The following is an 18,423-nucleotide window of genomic DNA, read 5'->3' on the forward strand; positions in this document are numbered from 1 at the left end:
TTTTTAAATGGGTTTGCCATTTACAAGCTACACTCCATTGTGTATGTATCAGATACAAACTCCTATAATGGTGTCGACATAGAAGGGTGAAGAAATTTATAAATGCCCTAGGTCAGTGGTTCTCAACCTCCTAGTGCCGTGACCCCTTGATAAAATTTCCCAAGTTGTGGGGACCCCTAATGGTAAAATTCATTTTCATAGTGTGGGTTGTCGGCACCCAAGGCAAGACAAGTAATTTGTGCCCTTAACCCACGGACATTTAGCGAGTCCCCTTCACTTGTATAGTATTAAAACCCCTTTATGGTAAATTTTAGGATACACCATGCTTTGTATGTGTTTTCCTTTCTATCCCTTGTATCTCTCTCTATCCTAATTTCTTGGTTTTTCTTTTTCCCCATTCCTCTCTATAGCTTACTTTCCTGTTCCTTCTCTTATTCTTTCTCTCAATGTTGCTTTCTCCCCCCCCCCCCCTCTTTTCTGCTCCCTTCCATGTATTCTATATTTTTATTCCTTCTCTTACTCCTTTGTGGGGGGGAATGGGATGAATGGCAGTGCTGGTGGGGGGTGGATCAGTGGCAGTGCTGGGGGGGGGGGGGGGGGGGGAGTTCTGATCAGCCAACTTTGGTGCTCTTGATCAAGGTCATCTGCTGATCTGAGAACTGTAGTGGGGCCTTTTTAATAGCAAGTATAATCACAGGTAGTGTTACTCACTGTATCTCTGACTTTGTGGCGTCTCGCAGCAGTGACACCTATGCCGAAATCAGGAGATGGGGTCATCTCCAGCCCCTCCCACTTCACATTCCTCACCGGTCAGATGACCTCTAGTCTTTGCCCTCTAGCTGTGTACTGAGTCGGGCGGCCACAAAAAGGCTGGGAGAGCGGTGCGGGCTTCAGGAACAGCCCAGGATTCTGTGACCCCTGGCAAATCATCATTTGACCCCCGAGGGGGTCCCGACCCCCAGGTTGAGAACCACTGCCCTAGGTGAACATTTTTAGGATAACCAATTTCTGTAAAACTTTTAAAAGGGTCTCCATCAATTGAAGTGAGAGTCATTTGAAAGGATGGTTGACGGGGTACTCTTGTATCATTTTTAAGTTAAATGGGAAGTTCCACTCTTCCTCCTCCCTTTTTTAATCGGATAATTTTTTTTATTGAAAAAATGAACATATAAAACATAATACACATTTTTTTTTAGATACGTTGCAAAATATTGTAGAGAACAGATTTCACATGTTATGAACACAGAGAAAATAAAATAATTCAGTACAATACAGTTATACTCTTCAGCACTACATTTGGTGTATTCACTATATCAGAAAGCAGTTATACCGTGATATACTTAACCACAGCCATCTAAGACGACGCAGTGGCCACTACAACTCTGTCTCCAAGACTTCTGTTTTGCACAAGCCTCAGTGGTGCCAAACCTGGGCTACCCAGCCAGGGATCCCATATATTCTCAAACTTCCCCAGGTTACCCCGATGCTTATACGTAAGTTGTTCCCTAACGAGAGAGTCATTTACCGATGTAATGTGGAAGCCGTTATGGACAACCATTTCCTGGCAATAAGTTTCCTGGCCAGAAACAGAACTCTAATAATAGCGATAGAGGTATGTGGCGTATACAGTTCTTCATCTAAGCACCCCAACAAACACAGTTTGGGATCCATAGATAATTGGAGCTTCCATATGCTATTAATATTGGCCACCTTCCTCCTCCTTTACATTTGATGCAATTTATTTGAGGGGGAGCAGGTACCTAGTTTTCACAGGTACCCACTTCTTTTGATTGGATCGCTGCAGCTATCCAAGTGGGAGTTTGGCTCATCTCCTTCCCCCGCAGCCTTTTGGGACACATCACAGGTCCCAGAAAGCTGCGGGACCATTCAGCTGCCTGTAAAGCTGCAAGCAGTCGCAGCTGGCTGCCCTCAGTTTATATGCTGGCACTGCAGACCTAAGGTCGGTGAAAAAAAATGCCAGATGAGGACCGTTCTGGATCCTGGGACAAGTGAGTGGCTGTTAATTGAAAGCCAGCAGCTACAGTTTTTGTATTGTATTTATATGTATAATTTTTACCACAGGTGACTGAAGAGCCACTTTAAATCTTCTGCCTCCATTGTATACTTTATTTTACAACAGGCAGGTGTTTTTTTTTTTGCTAATGTGTTTTGGATTCTTTTTTTTTATCAGTTGTCCGAAGCCAGCCAGAAGAAAAACAGCCTAGAGCAAAGTGTGGAAAAAGCTAAAGTTGGCCGCCAGGATACAGTAAGTAAAACACGTTTCTGTCTTAATCCCGAGGGGGAGTTGGAAGTAAAAACTACAGACAAAAAAATTGAAGAACTAACATGTATCTCACACGCTCCCCCTCCCAGACACTGTAGCCCACAGTGGGAGGGTTTCAGCAACAGAGGCGTTACTAATAATCTAGAAAGCAGTGAACAGGAGTAGGTGTGTCTGAGTGTTGATTGACAAGTTCCAGGCTTAAAAATCAACAGTGACAAATGCCTCAAAAGCCACTCCCTTGCCTCACCCTGCCCTCCACTGGCGAATGTTCTGTTTAACCCAGTTATACCTGACAGCATCTCATTGGGTAGGATTTCTCTGTGGCTCGACGTACCTCTATTTCAACTCCGAAACTTAGTGCATCCTGTGACACGGAGATTGTATAGCTTTGATGTCTTACGCAAAAAATTCAATATACCCAATCATCTTTTTTATTTCTACCTGCAGGTGAGACATTTCTTTCAATCCAAATCTTCTACCCTGACTCTCGACAAACCGACGGCTTTTGAGTTTCTATGTGCCCAGGGCCCCCACCAATTGCACCTAATATCCTCTATTCACCGTATCCTCCATGGGTCAACCCCTCTTTCTGAAACCACACACCTTTACATGAGAAAATGGTCCCACATATTGGGTAAGCCTATTACGGTCCAAACCTGGGATAAGATTTGGTCTTCCACCTTTAAATCCTCTAAATGTGTGATCCATCGGGAAACGTCTATTAAAATTCTCATGTTTTGGTATAAAACTCCTGATGTTATCCACACATATGTCCCCTCAGTTATGCCGCAATGTTGGCGTTGTGGAAAAGATATTGGCTCTCTGTTTCATATTTTTTGGAGGTGTCCCCTGGTTCAACCCTTTTGGCAGGAGGTGAGACAGCTGGTACAAGAGGTGATAGAAGTTTCCCTTCCATTTGACCCACTGAACTTCCTTTTGGGCCTCCCATTCCCAGGTCTGAACAGAAAAAGTAACCGCTTGGCCGCTTATATTTTACTGGCAGCCAGGAGGCTGGTACCGTTATGTTGGCTGTCTAGTTCCCCGTCCCCATGGCCCAGATTTCTACACCTGGTAGCTGAAATTCGGAGGATGGAATATTTGACGGCCTCTGTTAACGATTCCATACCAAAATTTGATAAAGTCTGGGAACCTTGGGATCTCTCGAGATACGGGACCCCTGTGTCGTTGCCCTCACCTTAGTATATGGTTTTCCCCTTGTGTTTTTTTTTTTTTTTTTTCTCTCTGATTGCACCTCTAATATATACCTAAGAGTTGTTTGTTTTAATATGAGCCTGTAAATTCATGCAGACCACTTCTGTGTTCTGCGTCCTTGGACACTATGTATATGTCATTTACTTTCATGTTTTTTTTTGTTCTTTATACGATTTCTGTATCGTCATTGTGTTGAACTTTTCAATGCTTTGTACTTTATGATACTGTGATGTCTTACTTGTTTTTTTTTATATAACCCAATAAATAATACAATTATAAAAAAAAAAATCAACAGTGACAATACCGATGGCCATGCCACTTTTTTTTTTTCATCCTCCTGTAGTATAAGCAGGCATTGCGTACATGAGAGTGTCAACTCTGCTCTGAATTCAGGAGCAATGTAACATTATTGCCACACCATCACAGGAAGTTGTATTAGGTGGACTGACAGGATCAACAGGAAAATTCACACTTTCAACAGGAAAGTGTGAATTTGAAGGGGGACTAAGAAAACTGTAAGTGCAGATTAGAGGTAGTCCGATATGGGTTTTTCTCTGGCCGATACCGATGCCGATATTTAGAAATCACGGCGGCCGATAGCCGATTTATGATGCCGATTTTTTTGGGCCGATATGTTAAGCCGATTTTTCAGGCGCTTTTGGGCTAAACAGTAAAGTTAGCCCATATTTATTTTTTTTCAACCAAAAGTTTTCATTACCCGTTTTTGTGTAATATATATATATATATTATATACAAAAACAGGTAATGAAAACTTTTGGTCGAAAAAATAAATAAATATGGGCTAACTTTACTGTTTAGTTTTTTTTATTTTATTTGTTAAAGTATATTTTTTCCCCAAAAAATGTGTTTGAAAGACCGCTGCGCAAATACCGTGTAACATTAAATATTGCAGCAATCGCTATTTTATTTCCTAGGGTCTCTGCTAAAAAAAAATATATAATGTTTGGGGGTTCCAAGTAATTTTCTAGCAGAAAATACAGGATTTTTACTTGTAAGCAACAAATGTAAAAAAAGATTTAGCCTTTAAATGGTTAAACTGAGAATTCTCCTACACAGAGTTCAGTTAATTGATAAGTAGCAACATTGTATATCTTTTCTAAAATTTGGCAGGCTGCCCAGGAGAGAGAGAAGGTCTTCTACGGGAAGCACTTGCATTGACTTGTATTGCAGAAGCTTTTTGCAAGTCGCGGTGCTGAACTTATCAATCGGCTTTTTTAAAGCACAAATCGGCCGATGCCGATTATTTTAAAAACGCCAAATATCGGCCAACCGATATATCGGTCGACCTCTAGTGCAGATGCATTTATAATTAGGTGCTGCAGCAGCACCTAATGATCATATATTTAGATGTACCTTTTGATGTATTCTTATAAAATGGTTCAGCGCAATACAATTTGATGTAGTAACCAATAGTAATTGCTCAATTTCATCTGGACAAATGAGAATCTTCACAGACAAATATTTATAAACTGTAATGTCTTCTACTGTAGAAGGAAAGATCAGAGCTGTTGGAGGAACTGGCAATGTTGAGACAGCAGCGGGACCAGCAAAAAGCAGAACTAGAGCAATACAAAGAATGTGATCCGGATGTTATAGAAGAGATGCGTAAGTTTTTTTTCCTCTCTAACTTCCTAAAGCAGAACTCCATTCTTACTTTCAGCCATGCACAGTTGTACAGGCTTCTGTCCTGTCCTGAACTTGCTTAGACTGGTTTCACTGCCCACTGTGAGCTTCTCACAGTGTGCAATAGAAGCTGCAGCAAGTCAGAAAGTCTGCCTCGTTTTCTGGCTGGAGGAGACCTAGCATTATCACACCCTTTCCTCAAGGCCTTACTGTCCCTAGCCCACCCATTTAATTATAAATAAAATGATAAGCGCTAAAGTAAAGTGCAAAACACAATATAATACAGTGGTCAACACACAGTGACCTAGGTGATGAGTGAACTAGATAAAGCCAAAAACATAAACAAAAAAGTGACAGTTCCACTGTGCTATACTGAAAATAAAGTCTAACAATGGAGTGACAAGTGGATCTTCCTAGGAGCAAAGCTTATGAGGTAAATCATCTGGACATGGTATTGAATCCCATCACTTATTTCCTATTGCCCTTACCTCCAATCAGTAGTATTTGTGCATAGGGCAAAGGGTCTCTCCTTCCGTTCAGCGTTAACTCTCCTGGATAGGTGAGACCTATGCAATCAGCCGGAGGCCAACGGATCTAGTCGGCTTGTCATATCAGCCGCGTCCCACGCTGAAGCGCGAACCGCTGTGTTTTTAAATTCTGCTTATAGAAGAATTTTGAATAAAAGCGTTTTTGCCATCATCCACAACGCTCTTCACTATTGTGGCACTTATTCCCTTACTACATCCCTCGGCTCCACTCCTGTCCGACGGAAAATCCAATCGTGTGTACGTGGAATTAGAGAAACCTAAATAGAAATCAGGATGACTCGTTAATTTCAGCGTTGGTGTAATATTTTGGACCATTTACAGGAACTGCTTGTATGTAGAGGTGTATGCGTATGTAGGTGACCAGTAGTCTGTAAATGACAATTTGTACCATTCTTTTTTTTTGCAGATAGCATAGTAAAACATGTTTCAGTATTGTATATTGTTTTACATTCAGTTATTGCTATCAAGTTCTGTGGTGCTTTACACTAAACATATATTGTAAACAACACAAGAGGAAAGAAAAATGTATAAGGGTCCTGCCCATTAGTGCATTGACTGTAATAGGAAACAGAAAGTAATATGAATGGCAATTAATATCCTAAAGAGGGATTTAACGAGCTGTATATAGGATTTGACTAGCTGCATGTATTGCAGAAAATTAGTACAGGTTTATCCTTTGCTCATGGTAGCTGAACATGGACCTACTAGGCAGCTGGTATAGTATATACGTAAGAGTTAACTTGTTTAAAGTAAACATGTAGCAAACCTCAGCTATTTAAAGGGGTTGTAAAGACAAAAATATTTTCCTCTTAAATTAAAGTCTGACAGTAGCTGATAAAGTAAAAAGTAATGTTTTGCATTATAACTAGTTTGATACCTGTTGAAATCGAGCTGTTTTATTCACCTCCATCACTCCTGAATCATTATTCTCACTGACTTCCTGGTTTGCGGTGCGCATTCATTCTTGCAACATCACGGCCTAATGGGAACTACAGTTCCCATTAGGCTTAGCCTCCATGCCTGTGAGGGATAAGAGAGCATCTTCACGCAGGGCTGTAGTCATAGGGAGGGGGTGAGCACATTCTGCTTTCCACCATGCAAAACTGTTCAGATGCTGGTGGAAAGCAAGAAGAGGAGAGACAGGAAATGGCATTTTCAAACCTGGATTACTGTATTTTGGAGGTCAAAAGGAAAAACGAGGTAAGTGATATTTAAATGCTCTAGCTTACAGCAATCAATTGATCTAATAAAAAACGAACCTTTAGTGTTCCTTTAAGCCTGAGCATACCTCAAAAGATGCTTAAAACCCAGTATTATCCAAAAATATATATAATCAACAGGAAATGCACAGCTGGAACTTACTGACCATTTTTAACTGGTAAGTGGTGTGTTTCCATTTTCTAAAGATCAGTATTTTGTTGTGTGGTGCCTGCTGGATTATTTACACTATATATTTACTTGCCTGTCAGAGGGCTGAGGGAATGGAGATATCTCATATATTGATAGTTTGATAAAGGAAATGTTTAGTTTGGATTCCTTTATCTGCAAATCCAGACTTTACCAGTTAGCTTGACCCAGTCTTTTCTCGCCTTCCTAGCTTGCCTATTCAAAGGATCCACCTATCACATTATAAAACTAATAGACACATTAAAGCGGAATGTCAGTCTGTCTCTTATGCCTTGTTTCCACTGAACGGAACTGTTCGGGTCAGTAGATTTGGAGCGGTTTAGAACGGACCGGTCTATTCTCGTGAGCGTTTCCACTGCAAATCGGACCGTCGGGACCATACAGGATTTAGAAAAAATGCCTAGCATGTCCACCAATCAGTGGAATGTATTGCATTTCAGCCCTAATGGAACCGTTCCATTTTCTATGGCCCCACATCTGAAGCAGGACCCAGAATGGTCCGGTACGGTTTGGTTTTATGGCACACTTTCATAATGGAAACACCCAAAATAGCGTACCGAACCGCTCAGTGGAAACGAGGAATTAGTTGGCCCCTGGGGTCTGGCAGAGCCCATCAACGCATTTGCAAGATGGGGAAGGTTTGGGACTTCCTTGATAGCCTTCTTTCCACATGAACAGCTAAGAGCACTGATCAGGATTCGGTCGGCTGCTGGATTTCCAGCATGCTTGTCCAAACAGGTGGCTTCTGTCGAACTGGGTGACATACACATGGGCCGAATGTTGGCTGTTTTTTATTGAACCAGACTATGTCTCCTGACATTCGTCCCCAGTTTACTTGGCATAAGAGAGGGAGAGTGGTGTAGGAGGCAGGGCAATATGAAATGACCTTTAGCGTGAAGGTCCACTTTAAGAAAGCAGGAATAGGTGGAGCTAAAGTAAACTTTGACAGGAATATTTAAAGTCATACCTTGTATATACCTTTATCTGTCTGTATTGACCCTTTACTTGGAAAGCACAGCGGCTAAGTAGTTAGCCCTTGCAGCACTAGGGTTGTAGGTTTGAATCCCAACCACAGCACTACCTGCCTGGAGTTTGCATGTTCTCCCTGTACCTGCGAGGATTTCCTCTGGGTACTCCGGTTTCCTCCCACACTCCAAAGCAGGGCTGCTGTTAGAAATCACGGGGCTCCATACAGCCTACCTGACAGGGCCCTCCTGGCCGAAAGTGACTGAGGAAATAGATTTCCTATTCCCTTTCTCTGCAACCTCAGAAGCACAGATGAATGAATAAAAAGCGCTCAGAGGCTTCCTGCTCATTCACAAACTGAAGCATAGTAGCTATAGTTTACTATGCTTCAGTGATGAATGGACACAATAGTGATTGGTACCAACATTATTACCGGCCTCTTGCCCCGCTCTTCATCCTGAAACACCTGTCTGAGTGCCTGCAGCACCTACCGACAGGAGAGGAGAAGAGGGAAGCTAGCAGCACTGGGGGGAAAGGGGCACAAGGGGGGGGGGGGGGTCGGACAGCAGTTAGAAGCGGTGCATGTGCTAGAACCAAGCCCCATGCAGTTCAGCCGGAGGGAGAAAGAGGAGGAGAAAGCTGACAGCTCTGTTGGGGGAGTTATAAGAGGATCTGTGTCTGCAGTAAGACAGTACAGCTAGCCCGACCCCCTTTTGAACTGATGGGACCTGGGCCCAGTACAGGAGGGCTGGCTGTACTGCCTTATTAGTGGCCCTGCTCCAAAGACATTCTGGTAGGTTAATTGGATCCTGTCTAAATTGGCCCTACTATGTGTATGTATGAATGCAAGTTGGGGGATTAGATTGTAAGCTCCCTGAGGGCAGGGACTGATGTGAATGTATAATGCATATGTAAAGCACTGCGTAAATTGATGGCACTATGTAGAGTACTTGTAATAAATATATAAATTTACCTATTAATTTTGATGTGGCGTTTACTAAGGTTAACATATGCTAGTTTCATATGCTTTGAGGTTTGTGACAGATTTCCTTTACTACAAATGTCATTAAAGTGATTAAACCTAGTTTTGACAGGCACACAGCTCCCACTTCCTCCCCTGGTGCCGCAGCGCCGTAAGGAAGTGCACCTCTCCCCCCCTGCAATCTTCTGGGACACGTCACAGGTCCCAGAAGATTGGCCGGCCATTCGCAGTGCGCGCCCGGCTGTGAAGCTTACAATGCTGGAGCTGCAGAGAGGAGGGGGAGTGGAGCGAGGCTTTGTGCGCTTGCATCGCTGGACCATGGGACAGGTGAGTGTCTGTTAAAAGTCAGCAGCTACACTTTTTGTAGCTGCTGACTTTTAAATGGGTGGAACTCCGCTTTAATGAAGTTGCCAAAATGTTTACCCCTTTCTTTTAATAATTAGACACATTTTACATGGTAGCGAAAAATAGTATATAGTCATAAGGCCTTTTTATAGGTTTTTTCAAAGCTCATTGCTTAAAAAATTATAATTACACGGGCAATAAAGTGATACAACTGAACTGCACAGAGTGATAATCCCATAATATAGCGATTATCTCATCGTGGGAGGGACTGACAGAGAGTAGGATTCCCATCTTAATGCTGGCATATAATTGAGAAAACAAGGCTCCAAGGCCAAATGTCGTCATGTGTTTTCACAGTTGATTTATGGTGTGCCCACACTGACTCTGAGCAGATTAGAAAAGTGCTTTTGTTTCTATACATTAAACTTGTATTAGCTGTCGCCTCTTTTAACTCACTTTTTGCATTTTTTCACATAAGTATGACATTAGCTATTGCTGTCTGGCTTTTCTAAATATGCAGATTTTTTTAAAAATTTGTCACAGCTTCATGGATTGTAGGTCACAAACATCTAAAAAAGAGTGCTAGTGTCGCCCTTCCTCCAATTTGTTAGCACTACTCAGCGCTCAGGAATAAGCAATCAAGGTGATTGGCAGCAGGATGTGAGATGAAAAAAAATATTATTATACCGTCAAGCAGCTGCTTAAAAAATGTACAACATCTAACAAACTGTAAAAAAAGGGGAGAGAAACTAATGAAAGTCCCAAAGTCCAGTATGATACTGTAGCAGCGCTATTTTCAAACCACCGTTTGAAAGCCCTCTATGTGTTACACATAGGAAACAATAATGGTGCACGTGAACCAAATGTCATTGATCAAATTATTTCTTATCAAGTGCTCCTTTCACCAGGGGGTGGTCACCACGTGGGGGGGGTGTTTTCCCCTTTTGGGGATGCACTCACTGAACTTTCGCGACGGTTCTCTTGTGTGACACCTCCCATGTTACAGATCACTTCCTGTGACATCACTTCCGGTTTACTTCCTGCTGTCATTCAAAATCAGTTAGCCAATCAGGAGAGAGAGGTGGCGAGGCCGAACCAATGCTTCATGTGCGCAGAGATCAGGTAAGTATGACATGTTTGTTATTTTTATAGAAAAAAAAAAAACTGACACAATATTACCACAGTTCTACATGAGTACCGGCCCTACGGGCATAGTGGGTTACGGAAAGCTAATCACTTTCATCTGTTATGAGTGATGGCATCATAATGTGGTAGGACTAAGTTATCTCTACTCCTGGTGACCCATTTCACCGATATGTTTCTTTTCATTGTGTTTGTATCAGTTATGTCTGAAACTGTTGAAACTAATAAAAAACTATTGAAAGAAAAAAAAAAAACTGAGACTTTACAATCACTTTAAAAACCACTTCCATACCAGGCCTATTTTGGCACTTCTCTCCTACATGCATAAATCATAATTTTTTTGTTAGAAAATTATTCAGAACCCCCAAACACTATATATGTTTTTTTAGCAGGCACCCTAGGGAATAAAATGCCGGCCGTTGCAACTTTTTATCTCGCACAGTATTTGCGCAATAATTTTTCAAACGCCTTTTTTGGGGAAAAAATCGGTTTTGTGAATTAAAAAATAACAAAAGAGTAAAGTTAGCCCAATTTTTTTGTATAATGTGAAAGATGAAGTTACGCCAAGTAAATAGATACCTAACATGTCACGCTTTAAAATTGCGCACACTCATGGAATGGCACCAAACGTCAGTACTTAAAAATCTCGCGTCGCTTTATTTTTTTTTTTACAGGTTACCACTTTAGAGGTACAGAGGAGGTCTAGTGCTAGAATTGTTGCTGGCGCTCTAACGCACGTGGCGATACCTCACATGTGTGGTTTGAACAGCGTTTACATATGTGGGCGGGACTTGCGTGTGTGTTCGCTTCTAAACGCGAGGGGCGTTTAAAAAAATTGTTTTATTTTTTATTTTACTCAATTTCTTTTATTTTTACACTTTTTTTGACTTTTTTTTTTTTGATCACTTTTATTCCTATTACAAGGAATGTAAACATCCCTTGTAATAGGAATGGTTTGTGACAGGTACTCTTTATGGAGAGATGCAGAGTCAATAAGACCCCACATCTCTCCTCCAGGGTGGAAAGCATTAGATCGTGAAAAAAAAAAATTCACCGATCTAATGCTTTCATCCGCGATTGCGGCTGTGTTTACATTCCAGGAACCGTGACGTCATAACATCGGGCCTCCGACGATCATAGAGATGACTGGTAACCATCTGGTCACCAGTCTACTCTATGGTTTCCATCGGACGCCGGCGGATCGTTTCTCCGGGTCTCCGATGGCAAAGGAGAGCCCGGAGAAGCACCGGATGGAGGGGGGGGGGGCGGCGTCCCCTCCCGCCGCCTATAAGAACGATCAATCGGTGGAACCGCCGCTATGATCATTCTTATGGTGCAGGGATTCGCCGGCTGAAGAGATGGATATCTGAATGATGCCTGTGGCTGCAGGCATCTTTCAGATATCCCCACTGAAAATCCAGGACGTCATATGACGTTCTTGGGCTGGAAGTGGTTAAAAGCCAAGTTCACCTTTAAAAAACAGTTACCGACTGCCCACTGTATATGTACGTCTTCTTTTTAAAGATGGATATCTCGGTAACGGCAGCAGCTGCTGCCACAACCAAGGTATCCATCTTTTCAGTGGGCGGCCGTGTAAACGATAACGGCGGTCTCCGCGGCGGATTCGCTGCGAGATCGCCGTTATCGGTGGCGGGAGAGGGCCTCCCGCCGCTCTCCCGCGCCCTCCGCCGCTTACCGGAGCCGTCAGGTAGCGGCGGAGGAGATCGGGTGCTGCTGCCTGATCAGTGAGGACTCGAGTGAGGGCAAGATGGCCCCCACCCGTCCTCATAGCTTTGCTGGGCGGAAGTGACGTCAAAACGTCAGTCCCGCCCAGCGTCTTAAAGAGACAATTTTTTTGTTGTCATTTTTTTTAAATGACAAATTTTCCATTTTGTTTGAGGTCTTTTTGACCCCAGATCTCATATTTAAGAGGACCTGTCATGCTTTTTTCTATTACAAGGGATGTTTACATTCCTTGTAATAGGAATAAAAGTGATACATTTTTTTTTTATTATTTCAGTGTAAAAAATTATAAAATCAATAATAAATAAGAAAACAAAAAAAAAAAATATTTTAAAGCGCCCCGTCCCGACGAGCTCGCGCGCAGAAGCAAACGCATACGCGAGTAGCGCCCGCATATGAAAACGGTGTTCAAACCACACAAGTGAGGTATCGCCGCGATCGTTAGAGCAATAATTCTAGCCCTAGACCTACTCTGTAGCTCAAAAAATGCAACCTATAGAATTTTTTAAACGTCGCCTATCGAGATTTTTATGGGTAAAAGTTTGACGCCATGCCACGAGCGGGCGCAATTTTGAAGCGTGACATGTTGGGTATCATTTTACTCGGCGTAACATTATCTTTCACAATATATAAAAAAATTGGGCCAAATTTATTGTCTTATTTTTTAATTCCAAAAAGTATTGCAATGACCGCCATTTTATTCTCTAGGGTGTTAGAAAAAAATATATAATTTTTGGGGGTTTTAAGTAATTTTCTAGCAAAAAAAAATGTTTAGTCTTGTAAACGCCGAATCTGAAAAACACCTTCTGTCCTTAAGTGGTTAAAGAAAAATAAATGTAATTTTTTTTTTTGCAAGTGAAAAAAATGTACATCATTTTTTTTTTTTTTCTTGGGAGAATGTAAAGCATTGCACCCCCGATGAGCAGATTGGGGATGCAAGGTCAGACTCTTGCAGACTGTCAGTACACTGTCTGCCTGTACCTCCGATAAGGGCAGGCAGTTCCTGTAGTCCAGGAAGCTCAATGGACTACAAGAGCGCTCACCAGTGCACTCGCAGTTCATTGAACTACAAGCCGTCAGATGCAGTGGCTGATGGCAATTGTAGTTCATTGACATAACTCTGTGAATGAATGGCACGTCCATGTGTACAATTGGTACAGCCGGACGCAGCAGATGACTGATCAGTGTACCAGCCTGCTGCCGGTGCCATTTGACCGATGTGACCGATCACAGCAGATCACATGACAGTTGTAATCAATGAATGGCTTCCTTTCATGTCATTCATTGTATATAATTGTGTTGGTAGCTCTGATTGGTTAGTGATCACATGGTACAGACAGGGCCATTCACAGCCCATTTGTACAATGTGATTAGCTGTGGCCAATCATAACAATACACAGTGTTTACACACTCATTCAGTAAAAAACCTTTACTTATAGTAATGGTACAGTGTTACTATGGTAACACTGTATTGGTGTGGTCACAGTATGTAAAGAAAAGGAAGAAAAATGAAAAAATATTAAAATAATATTGAAAGATTTTTTTTTTTCTTTAATTTACATCTTGTAAACACTGAGTTTTCCTGGTCACCCCTCACACCAGTTATACGATGACGCTACATACTGCTGGTGAACCAAGCCAAAATGAAATATCTGTACTGTTTGTTCAATGGTACACTTTACATATTTATGATTATATGCAGAGCACATTAAAAAAAGTATGTATGAAGCGACTTCTAAGTATTATTGTTCATAATGCATAAATCATTGAAATCAGTGAGTGTCAAAACTGTATGTAGCGCTCACCCCCGAAGGAGCCGCTGGTTATAGATCGGGTGGACTGTTACCTCTGTAACTCTGCCATCTAGGGTAGTCGATGAGAGCCAAAGTAATGAAATGTCCACACAGCAGGTGTCTTTTTCTTGTGCTTTTATTTACCCAAAAAGAGATAAAACTTGAGGTAGAGGGTAAAGATGTATGAGGAGAAGAAACAGCAGATTCAGGCATAACGATACGGAAACAGTCCTGCTTCCAACAACACTTTGCTTTCATCGCCACTCCAGCCGGATTGGGTATAGTGTACCCGGACAGGCCTCTCACACCGACCTGGCAGCCAGAGTATCACTCGGAACTTTGAGGGAAAAGATCTCTGCCACAGACCCTCCCTAGAATTTAGATCATGGAGACAATCCTCCTTGATAGTATTTGTACCTGGATCAACTTCAGGTAGTTTTCAATTTGGTTACCGACTGACAGGTGGCTAGCATCCACCCTCTGTGTCCGGTTACCTTGATCCCTGATGGATTGTCAAAGCCCTTTTGGATCGCCAGCCTCTCTTGGCTCTCCTCAGGCATACTCCCCACCGAAACAGCTATCTCGCTTGGGATCTTCTCAGAATTGGGGACCCAGTCGGTCACTGGGGCCCCACCACACCTTTAAATGTTCCGGGCCAACATGGTCCAGGAACACGGCATGGCACGCACACCCCGGCCTGGTAGGCCGTCTCGCCGGGGGGCCGTGATGTGTGGTCACCCTGAAGGTGGGTGCCACACCGGGAAAGAACCCCGCCTCAACGGCGTCTGTTCCAGAAGTACCCTCTTTCAGCATGCCCAGCGAGAGAAACTCCCTCCTGTTTGGCTGCTGGCAAGAGGCACCCAAGCCTCGACTCCACTGGCGCCACCTGTCGCCCCGGGGTGGTATAACACCCCAGCAACAACAGAACAAGCCCACAGCACAGCACAGCCCAGCTGAAACAGAGACCCTCTTTAGAATCAAAATTGAGATCAGAGTCAAAATATACTCTGATTATCCCTTAACTTTTATCAGCACCGGCACTTAGAAGTGACCCGGCGCTACATGTATATGTAAATACATTTTATAGTGTGTTCATATTTTATTAACCACTTAAGACCAAGCCTGTTTTTCAGACTTGGCGTTTACAAGATTAAAGCATTTTTCCTGACGCATTCATGACAGCACACACTGGGTTGTGACTCCGCCCCCACAACCTGACAGGATTGGTTAGCTATAAATTTGAAGAGGAGACACCCGGCATTATTCTCTTTTTTTATCCTCACCTGACAGGACATGGACGTACAGCTTGTCTCCTACCGCTATCGTCCCAGCAGGTTCAGCCTCTCCTGTTTGGAAGTCCCCCTTGTACTGTCTCTAATAGAGCTTTATAGGGGGAACCCCGCTCTGGTGGTCTCAGGGGTTAAATCCCGGCTATCCCTGGCTTATATACAAGCTTTAAATAAGCTTATACTGGCAGTGTGGCTCATTCTATCCCTCCCCCTCTCCTGCTGAGTATTATGCTTGTTTTCTGTGTATACATGTCTCCCTGTTTATTTGGCACATATTTCTCTTCTTTGTATTTATCCTAGAGTACCTCAGCAGCAGGCTCTCTGAGCCCTGTAGTGCCTCGCAGCCGCCGCGTTCCCCGAGCGTACTGCGCATGCGCGCAGCAGAAGGATGACGCCGGGGGTCTCCCTCGCCCTCATCCAAGATGGGGCGCTACTGCGCATGCGTCATCAGCGCCGCGACGGCGGCGCCAGATTCAAAAGCACTGAAAAATTCCTTTTTTGCCCCAAACAAAAAATACAGCGCTCGAGGAAGGAGTACGAATCACTTTATAGTCTTAAAGTAGTGCAAAAATATACACATGAACTGAAAAATTAAAAACTGCACACTAGGCAGAAAGTTTAAACAAGCGAATCTATTGCAAAGTCCCCAAACACTTGAACAGTAACCATATGGTGATAGTGGGATAGCAACCTGAAATCACTGCTGGGAGAAAGCTTTCAACCAAAGTACACTTCTGTAGTATATGAAGGTGGTACAGCCGTTAGTATGCCTCTAAGCAGGGAGATGAAAAACACACAGCGGGGAGACAGCATCCACGCTGGGAGTGAACATAGATGTTATTCACCTGCCGAGGGAGAAATGGCTGTAGTTCTAATCCAACAGGGAGGCCGATGGGGGCGGGATCACTCCTCGCAACGAAGGATGTAGGGCAGTGAGGGAGATCCTGGATGGGACTTTACGGATACGAATAGGCGAGCATAGACGCCTTATCAAAAAGGGCTGTGACAAACACAGTGTACCTAGACACTTCCTGCAGGCCCATAATAAAGATTTTAAGTGCCTGGAGGTCATGGCGATTGAGTCCATTCCAATAGGGTCACTTACGGCTAATGAAAGATTTTCCCTCCTCTGCAAGAGGGAAACTTATTGGATCTTTCGGATGGGTTCTTTGTCACCAGGTGGCCTTAACGAGGAGCTAGATATCCTCAGCATTACGAACGAAACTTGAATTAAATTTTAGTATACAGAGCTTATGGCTCTTTTTATTCAACGTCATGTTTTTAAAAAATGATAATTTTTATAGATAAATGTGTTCATGTCACTAATATTTATGTTATGAGTTGAGTACATTGTGTTTTGTATTATATTTTTTATTTTTTATTCTTTATTTTTTATATATTTTTTATTTTTATATTGTATTTTTTATTTTTTATTTTATTTTCATTCATTTTCAATGTATGTATTACGTATTTTTGTATATGTGCTATTATTATTTTTTGTATATGTGTCACTATTGGGTGTTTCTAGTTTAATATCAACAAACATAATAATTGCAAACTCAATATGTTGCTTTTTTAAATAAAGAACCGAATGGTGATGGTGGGGTTAATACTTTAAATCCGTCCCCCCGCCCGCCATTATCCAATGGGATTGTTACATGTTCCTATTTTAATCTGGTGGTGTTGCCTGTCCGTGACTTTGACAAAGCGTCTGGCACGCGAAACATGTCAGTCACGGCTCACCCCCATCTCGTTTTATGCCCCCACTTGTTTACAAGAAGCCAATGCTGAGATACTGACAGTCTGGGAATTCCTTCAGTGACGTTCAGCATGTTGATTTTACTGCTCGTCTACCTCTTCCACTGATTGGCCCCTGGAGTCACATGACCCTCGAGGGATAGAGTCCGGACTTCATTCCCTTCCCCTTCATGTGACGCAGCGGTGATTCCACCCCTCCCTCCTCGCTTCTGATTGACGCGGCGGCGTCCTCGTATTGGCACGGTGGTTCCCATCCAGGATCTCCCTCACTGCCCTACATCCTTCGTTGCGAGGAGTGATCCCGCCCCCATCGGCCTCCCTGTTGGATTAGAACTACAGCCATTTCTCCCTCGGCAGGTGAATAACATCTATGTTCACTCCCAGCGTGGATGCTGTCTCCCCGCTGTGTGTTTTTCATCTCCCTGCTTAGAGGCATACTAACGGCTGTACCACCTTCATATACTACAGAAGTGTACTTTGGTTGGAAGCTTTCTCCCAGCAGTGATTTCAGGTTGCTATCCCACTATCACCATATGGTTACTGTTCAAGTGTTTGGGGACTTTGCAATAGATTCGCTTGTTTAAACTTTCTGCCTAGTGTGCAGTTTTTAATTTTTCAGTTCATGTGTATATTTTTGCACTACTTTAAGACTATAAAGTGATTCGTACTCCTTCCTCGAGCGCTGTATTTTTTGTTTCAGTTTTTTGCCCATGTTCTCAGGTGATTGACAGCTGCACGGAAAGGTTTTTTCATCTTTTTTTACTACACAAAACACTGTGTTTTATTGTCCTTATGGTGTAGCGCTAGTAGTGGGAATTTTTTCTTGTATCTTTTTTGCCCCAAGGCTGCTGCTTTGCCCAAATTTCACTGGGTTTTCTCCCAAGGTATATAGGTGCCTTCTCCCTTCTAGGGTTTACCTTTTACTTTCACTTTGCTTTTGTTAACCCACCTGTTGCTTCCTTTCACCTATCTGCAATCTGCTGCTTCCTTGTATGTCTTATGGAGCCCACTGCCCTCGCAGACCACTACCAGCAAACAAGGTATGGAGACCGTCATACTATTAGGTAAGTAGAGAAGAGACAAAAAAGAGAGCCGGCCGCTAAACACTGTCTTTCTGTTGCAGTCCCATCAGGCCTAGAGACCCAAGCCCACGGCGCAGGGAGAGGTCCAGGCATGCATCAAGCAGGAGATCCCGTAAGAGTCGGTCAAGATCTTCCTCCCGCTACCATCGATCAAGGCATAGCCGATCACGCCGCAGCCGCTCCCGTCACAGCCGGTCTCATCGCAGACGGTCTCCCTCATTCCACCG

General features: G+C 43.0%; 1 protein-coding gene across 2 annotated transcripts in view; it reads left to right on the forward strand.

The window, feature by feature from the left end:
* Window positions 1–18,423, forward strand: part of MND1 (meiotic nuclear divisions 1) — a 98,783-nt gene that overhangs the window by 67,400 nt on the left and 12,960 nt on the right. For both annotated transcript variants that reach the window (XM_040331962.1, XM_040331958.1), the window contains 2 exons: window positions 2,192–2,266; window positions 5,008–5,122. In XM_040331962.1, coding sequence (XP_040187896.1) covers window positions 2,192–2,266; window positions 5,008–5,122 — 190 coding nt within the window. The remainder of the gene's footprint in view (window positions 1–2,191; window positions 2,267–5,007; window positions 5,123–18,423) is intronic.

Source organism: Rana temporaria, chromosome 1 (assembly GCF_905171775.1).
Source record: "Rana temporaria chromosome 1, aRanTem1.1, whole genome shotgun sequence".
Lineage (NCBI taxonomy): Eukaryota > Metazoa > Chordata > Amphibia > Anura > Ranidae > Rana > Rana temporaria.